This window comes from Elaeis guineensis, chromosome 11, assembly GCF_000442705.2.
Source record: "Elaeis guineensis isolate ETL-2024a chromosome 11, EG11, whole genome shotgun sequence".
NCBI classification, from domain to species: domain Eukaryota; kingdom Viridiplantae; phylum Streptophyta; class Magnoliopsida; order Arecales; family Arecaceae; genus Elaeis; species Elaeis guineensis.
This window is the reverse complement of record NC_026003.2, coordinates 8,195,771-8,203,293: the sequence shown is the minus strand read 5'-3', so window position 1 is coordinate 8,203,293 and position 7,523 is coordinate 8,195,771. Positions and strand designations below refer to the sequence as shown.

At 36.2% G+C, this 7,523-nt stretch overlaps 1 protein-coding gene across 1 annotated transcript; it reads left to right on the top strand.

Annotated features, from left to right (window-relative positions):
• Positions 1–3,361: 3,361 nt before the first annotated feature.
• LOC140852591 (pentatricopeptide repeat-containing protein OTP51, chloroplastic-like) lies at positions 3,362–6,860 on the top strand. Its single transcript, XM_073245996.1, has 2 exons — positions 3,362–3,983; positions 4,664–6,860. Exons 1-2 carry the CDS (start codon positions 3,408–3,410, stop codon positions 6,524–6,526), a joined length of 2,439 nt encoding a protein of 812 aa, XP_073102097.1. The 5' UTR covers positions 3,362–3,407; the 3' UTR covers positions 6,527–6,860.
• The last annotated feature ends 663 nt before the right edge of the window (positions 6,861–7,523 follow it).

Below are 7,523 nucleotides of genomic sequence, written 5' to 3'. Positions count from 1 at the left end.
ATATTGTGAAGAAGCTGGAATAATCCATCAAAAATCCGCATCTTACATTCCACGATAAGATGGTCTTGCTAAAAGAAAAAATTAGAACATTGGCAGATATGAAGAATGCTATACTATTAAATGCTAATTTGCCTTATAGTTTATGGGGTGAAGTACTTTTCACTACTTGCCATATTCATAATAAAGTTCCATCTAAGAAATTATATATATCATCTTATAAAATTTGGAATAATAAAAAGCCAAGTTTAAGCTATTTAAAAGTGTGGAGATGCATTATTTTTTATAAAGTTCCTAACCCATAGAAAATTAAATTAGGATCAGGAAATTGTAATTGTGTATTTTTAGGTTATGCACAAAATTCTAAAGCATATAGATTTTTGGACTTAGAATCTAATGTAATAGTAGAATCCATTCATGTTGAGTTTTTAGAAAATAAATTTATGCACGATTCTACTATTTATGAACGTATAGAATATGGTTTAAATTTGCATGATTCTAATGTGCATGATTCTAATGGGCATAAATTAGATCAATTAGACTTGACTCCTATTATCTCAAGTGAGAAAAGAAAAGAAAGAGATGAACTCACTGAATTTAGGAGTCAAAAAGTTAGAAAGGAAAAATATTGGGCTCTAATTTTATTTTTCTAGATTCTATTATCTTCTTGGTTGAAGGAGATAGAACTAAATTATTCAATAAAACACCCATTTTACTAAACATCGAAAATGATCCAAAGACTGTCAATGAAGCTATATCTTTTAGAGATGCAGCATTTTGGAAAGAAGCTATGAACGATGAAATAGACTCAATTTTGTCAAATAATACTTGGGTTCTAGTTGATTTACCTCCAGGTTCTAAGCCTATAGAATGTAAATACGTGTTTAAAAAGAAATATGATATTGATGGTTCTATACAAACTTTTAAGACGTCATTAGTTGCTAAACGCTTCATGCCAAGAGAAGACATAGATTACTTTGATGCTTTCACATCAGTGGTAAGAATAACATCCATAAGAGTACTTATTACTTTAGCATCAATCTATAGTTTATACGTGCATCAAATGAATATTTAAATAATCTTTTTAAATGGGAATTTAAATGAGAAAGTATACATGGAGCAACTTAAGGATTTTATACTTCCTAATAATGAAAGATAATTTTATAAATTGATAAGATCTTTGTATAGTTTGAAGCAAGCTCCAAAATCATGGCATGAGAGATTTGACAATGTGATCTTGTTAAATGGCTTTAAACATAATAGTGCAGATAAGTTCATACATTCCAAGTTTACAAAAGATTGCGGTGTAATTATTTATCTCTATGTAGATAACATATTAATCTTTGGTACCAACCTACTAGGAATAAATGAAACTAAAAAGTATCTAACTTTTGTATTCAAAATGAAAGATCTTAACAAAGTAGATACTATTTTAGGAATCAAGGTTAAGAAACATAGTAAATGTTATGCACCAAATTAGTCACATTATATTGAGAAATTGCTTCAAAAATTTAAACATTATGATATAAAAGAAGTAAATACTCCATATGATTCTAGTATGAAGTGAACTAAAAACTATGATAAGGTAATAGCACAATAAAAATATGCTAGTGTTATATGAAGTTTTATGTATGTAATGTATTGCACAAAACTAGATATTGCCTTTGTTGCGTGTAAACTTTCAAGGTGTACAAGTAAGCTTTATAAAGGTCATTGGAAAGCCATTTATAGAGTCATGGGTTATCTCAAAAGAACCATTGACTTAGGCTTGTATTATTTTGATTTTCAACTATACTAGAAGAGCATTGTGATGCAGGCTGGATAACAAGTGCAAATGTTAACAAATCTACATCATGATGGATATTCACTCTTAGAGGTTGTGCAATATCTTGGGCTTCTAAGAAACAAATATGTATTTCATATTCAATCATGGAGTTAGAATTTGTAACATTGGCTGTTGCAGGCAAAGAAGCTGACTGGCTAAGAAATTTAGTATTAAAAATAGAGTTGTGGCTACAATCAATGCCAGCCATTTCTTTGCACTGCAATAGTGAAACAATTATGTTTGGAGCATAAAGTAATATTTATAATGATAAGTCTAGACGTATAAGTCTTCAATATGAATATGTTTGTGAATTAATCTCAAGTAGAGTTATTACCATGGTCTATATGAAGTTTGGCAATAATTTAACGGATCTGCTTACTAAAGAACTATCTAGAGATATGGAAAGAAAAACATCTAGTGGAATAGAGCTGAAACCTATACTAAAAGGCATCGATAATGGTAAACCAACTTTAAATTAGTGAAAGCTAATTTCAAAGTTTAATGGATAACAACAAGTGACTGTTATATACTTGAAAAGCACTGAAAATAAATAAATAAATACATATGGGCTCCATTCTAGGATGTTCAATGCTAACTGTTACATAAGAAGGATGAGTAAAACTCTTAATGAAGTTCATTATTAAGTATTTATGGTAACAGAAATTTTAAAAAATTTTACTTATATGAATATAGAAGTGGTGTAGATTCTAACAAGAGTTTGGGATTTCTCTTGTAAATATTCATGAAATAGGATGAGCACGTAATCTTAATAGTGCTAAAGCAGTTATAAAACTTTTTAAGGATTTGAATAATGCTATATGTGTAGTATTTTAAATTCTATCTCAAAGAGTGTTGGTTTAATTTGTGAACACCAATATCTTTATTAGAATGTTGAGGACTAATACTAATTGAAAGTTTAAATCTTATAAACATGGCATTATCATGTGAAAGAAATATATTTATAACATTACAATCTAGTGGGAGAATGTTAGCATAGATTGTAATGTTGGGAGAAAGAAAAGTTCCATATTTGAAAAATTAGATTTTTGAAAGAGTTTTTAACTATAGGCCCGGAATGTGAGTATATATATATATTTGAGTAAGGTTGATCGGATTTGATTTTGGATTTGGTCTTAGATTCGATCGTATCAAAACTAGACAATGAGAGTCCTACATCGATGATCCAAACCATTTGATATGATTTACTAATTCAAAACTACTTATATATTAAAAAAATTTCTAATCAACGTATCAAGAGATTAAAAAATTTATTTTATTTAATTTTATTTAAAATGTTCAATTTTTAACTATTTGATGCATGATCAAAAATTTTCAAATTATATAATTTTTTATTTGTAAACAGTTTTGAGATGGTATATTATATTTAATGATTTAAATTATTAATATAAAATTTTTATTATAGAGTTTTGATCTGATCGAATTTGAATCCTATCTAATTCCGTATGCACGCATTATATATATATTTATATATATAATTTTTTAAAAAAATATATCCTAACTTCCAGTAATAACTGTCTGTTCTCCGTTACCCGCTGGATGATGAAAAAGAAGGAAGCGAGAAGCGATGCTCATCCCCCTAAGCCCCGAGCTCTGTTCCACGGCCGCGCTTCCGGCCGGCCTCTCCCTCCGCCGCCGCTACCACCCGACCGCCTCCACTTCTCTCGCCGCTCTTCGACACCCGCTTCCCCTCCCTTCCTCTCCCTGCCGCCTCCATTGCGGCGTCCTTATCTCAAACGCCCCATCTCCCCTCCCCCTTCGCCGCCGCCTTCCCTCGACTAAAAGGGCTTCCTTGGTCGCCGTGGAGCCTTCGCAACAAGAGGAAGAGGAAGAGGAAGGGGACGAGGGGGAAGCGGAGTCGGAAGATGCGGGTAGGCCTTTGGTTCAGCTCCTCTCGGATGGAGCCGCAGAGAGGGACATGAGGTCCCTTCCCTCTCCCCCCGTCGAAGTGAGGGAGCTGGAGGAGTTCCCGGAGCAATGGAGGAGGGCCAAGATAGCGTGGCTTTGCAAGGAGCTTCCTTCCCACAAGAACTCCACGTACGTCAGAATCCTCAACGCGCAGCGCAAATGGATCACCCAGGAGGACGCCACCTACATCGCCCTCCACTTCATGCGGACCCGAGATAATGAAGCCAGTTTCCGGGTCGGTGGTACTTCTACGTTTTGTGCGTCCTGTTTTGGTGGATTGATCCGTTGCCCCCTAACTGTTCGTTTTTTTGCCTCACCGTACAGAGTTCACTTGTTTCAAACTCCTTTTCTTCTCAATTTTTTTTTTATTATTTTTTTTACACCTTGGCAGCTGGTGATTGAGGCACAAAAAAGATTTTGTGGCAAGTTAGCACTTTTTTCTGTTGGAGGAGAATTGAATTGTTTAATTTTAGCTGTCTGAATGAAGTCTTTGCTTCACTTTCACTTGTTTGCTCCACTTCAAGCACATCACTTCTTTGATCCTCTTATTCTTCTCAAAAATTCGTTCTTGTCCTCTTCTGCAGTCAATGGTTGAGGCTTAATGAAAATTTTATGCATCAAATTTTTTTTTGGGTCAGAGGAGTTCAGACTTTCCAGATTCAGCTTTCAGGCCAGAAAGCTGTTTAATTTCAAATGTGTAAATGGGCGGCTCCATGGCTCTGGATCCTTTTCAAACTCACTTGCACACTTCTGCATGTCTTGACCTGTCATCAAAATTTGATTTTTCTCACCTCCATCGTCTATTTTGTGTCGCCCAATGGAAATTTTCTCCATAAAGTTAGCCCTTTTTCTTTAACAGAAGAGGATTAAATTGTTTAGTTTCAGCTGTCTGAATGGATGGCTTGTTGATTTCAGGTATACAAATGGATGGCCCAGAGGCACTGGTTCCGATTTGATTTTGCTCTGGCAACAAAGCTAGCTGATTACCTGGGAAAGGATCGGAAATTCACAAAATGCCGTGAGATGTTTGATGCTATAATCAACCAAGGTCGCATCCCCAGTGAGTCCACATTTCATATCCTGACAGTTGCTTATCTCAGTGCACCTGTAGAAGGCTGCCTTGAGGAGGCATGCATAATCTACAATAAGATGATTCAGTTAGGTGGTTACAAGCCACGGCTCAGCTTGCACAACTCTCTCTTTCGAGCACTTGTCAGGAAGACAGGAGGGTCATCAAAGCATTATCTCAAGCAGGCTGAATTCATCTATCATAATCTGGTAACATCTGATCTTGAGATACATAAGGATATCTATGCTGGACTAATATGGCTCCACAGCTATCAAGATGTTATAGATAGAGAAAGAATTTCTGCTCTGAGGGAAGAGATGAGGCATGCGAAAATTGAGGAGAGCAAGGATGTATTACTCTCCATTATGAGAGCTTGCTCCAAGGAAGGAGATGTAGAGGAAACAGAGAGAACATGGCTCAAGCTTTTAGAATCCGGGTGCAGTCTCCCTTCTCAAGCCTTTGTTTATCGAATGGATCTTTATGCAAGGGCCAATGAGCCAATGAAATCGCTGGAGATATACAAAGGGATGAAGGAGCAGAAGATTCCCGTAAGTGTTGCTGCATATCATAAGATAATTGAGGTCATGTCGAATGCTCGAGAAGTTGACATTGCAGAAGAACTAATAGATGATTTCATTGAAAGTGGTATGAAGCCTCTTATGCCAGCTTATCTCAATTTGATGCACATGTACTTCCATTTGGGCATGCATGACAAATTGGAACTTACATTCTCAAGATGCCTCACACGATGCAGTCCGAATCGAACCATCTACAATATATACTTAAAATCTTTGGTAACAATTGGTAACCTTGAGAAGGCCGACGAGATTTTTAATGAAATGCATGAGAATGGGACAATTGGGACCAATGCCCGTTCCTGCAACACCATTTTAAGAGGGTTTCTTGCCTTAGAAGATCATGTTAAGGTTGCAAAGATACATGATATAATGCGCCAAAAGAAATATGATGTTGAACCTCAGTCTCTTGAAAAGCTTCATTATGTTCTTAGCCAGAACAGAAAGGTAGTCAGAAGAACTGTAAGTATGAAACTTGATCAGGAGCAACGTGAGATTCTGATTGGCTTGCTGCTCGGTGGTGTACGGATGGAATCAGATGTGGAGAGAAGGAATCATGCAATCCATTTTGAGTTCGATGAAAGTTCCAATGTCCATTCCGCTTTGAGGGCACACATTCATGAAAGATTTTATGAGTGGTTGACTCCATCAAGTAGGTTAGCTGAGGATGATCATGAGATACCATATCGATTTTCTACTATCTTACACTCTTATTTTGGTTTTTTCGCTGATCAGTTCTGGCTTAAAGGACGACCAATGATTCCAAAGCTTATCCATAGATGGTTGTCAGCACGTGTTTTAGCATACTGGTACATGTATGGGGGATTCAGAATATCCTCTGGTGATATTTTGCTCAAGATGAAAGGAGGAAATCGCGAAGATGTTGAAAGAATTGTCAAGGCATTGCAAGCAAAATCCCTAGCTTGTAGAGTTAAGAGAAAAGGTAAAGTGTTTTGGATAGGTCTTCAAGGAAGCAATGCAGATGCATTCTGGAAATTAACAGAATCTTATGTATTGGTGAGTGTCAAGAATCTTCTGGCACCAGGTGATGGTCTAACAGGAAATGGAAGGGAAGAAGGTCAATTCAATGACTCTCAGACTGAGTCTGAACCTGATGAGCAGGGGTCTGTTTAGAAGGTGGTGAAAATTATTTATTATTTTCAACACAACACTCAAAGATGCTCAAGACTAGAAAGGGTTATGACCATGAGTGCAAGTTTTTAAATTTACTTTTGGTGCATTCATTGCTGCAGCGAAAGGCCTTTTGGTTCAAGAAGGCAACAACATAACTGAATGTTGTAGGCAGGAATTTCACTAGTTTTAATAAGATGAGTTCATACAGATGAAGCGTTTTTTGGTTTCAGTCTGCCCAAATCAATTCTTGTAGATGAGCCACTACCTTGTTAAAACTAATTTTGCTTTGTATGTTTAATTACTTGAATTATTACAAAATTATATTTTTTTTCCACTTTCTCCCATGCACCACTTTTATATTATTTCTTTATTCTGCTAGCTAAAGATGTTGTTGTTCGCATAAATTGTTCTGTTGGGGAAGGTTGGCTTCAAAACTAGTTGAAGGAACCTTAGGATTTGCACCTATGGGGCAAAAAAGTTACAAGCTGGTTTCTGAATTTTTCATGACACTCTATGTGCATGGAGACAAGAGATGATCAGGGTGTGCCTTAACATTTGTGCGTAAGCTTAGAGACTTGGTAAAGAGGAAAAGACTAGAGGCTAGCAAACTGAGATAGTACCTCTAAATCAGATTTGAGAAAACCATTTGCCATTGGATGTAATCTTTGTAGCCCTTTTTAACCGAGGAAGCCATTTCTTATGCACCTACATAGGTCTTCTATTTCCCAATTTGTTGTTATTTCTACATAACCCTTTCAAAAAGTTGATAGATGATATATTTTTCTGCTACCAATAAATAGATTATGTGCAATTTAAATAAAGTTTCATTTTCTTAGTTGATCCTAGATCTGTCAACGGGTCGGGTTCGGATACCGGATCCGGATCCAAATACCCGATGGATCTGACCTTGAAATACCAGATCCGAATTCTTATGGGTCCTGAGTATCCGAATCCGGTTCCGAGACCCGATTCTCAGTGGAGGGCAGCGGTGGAGAGG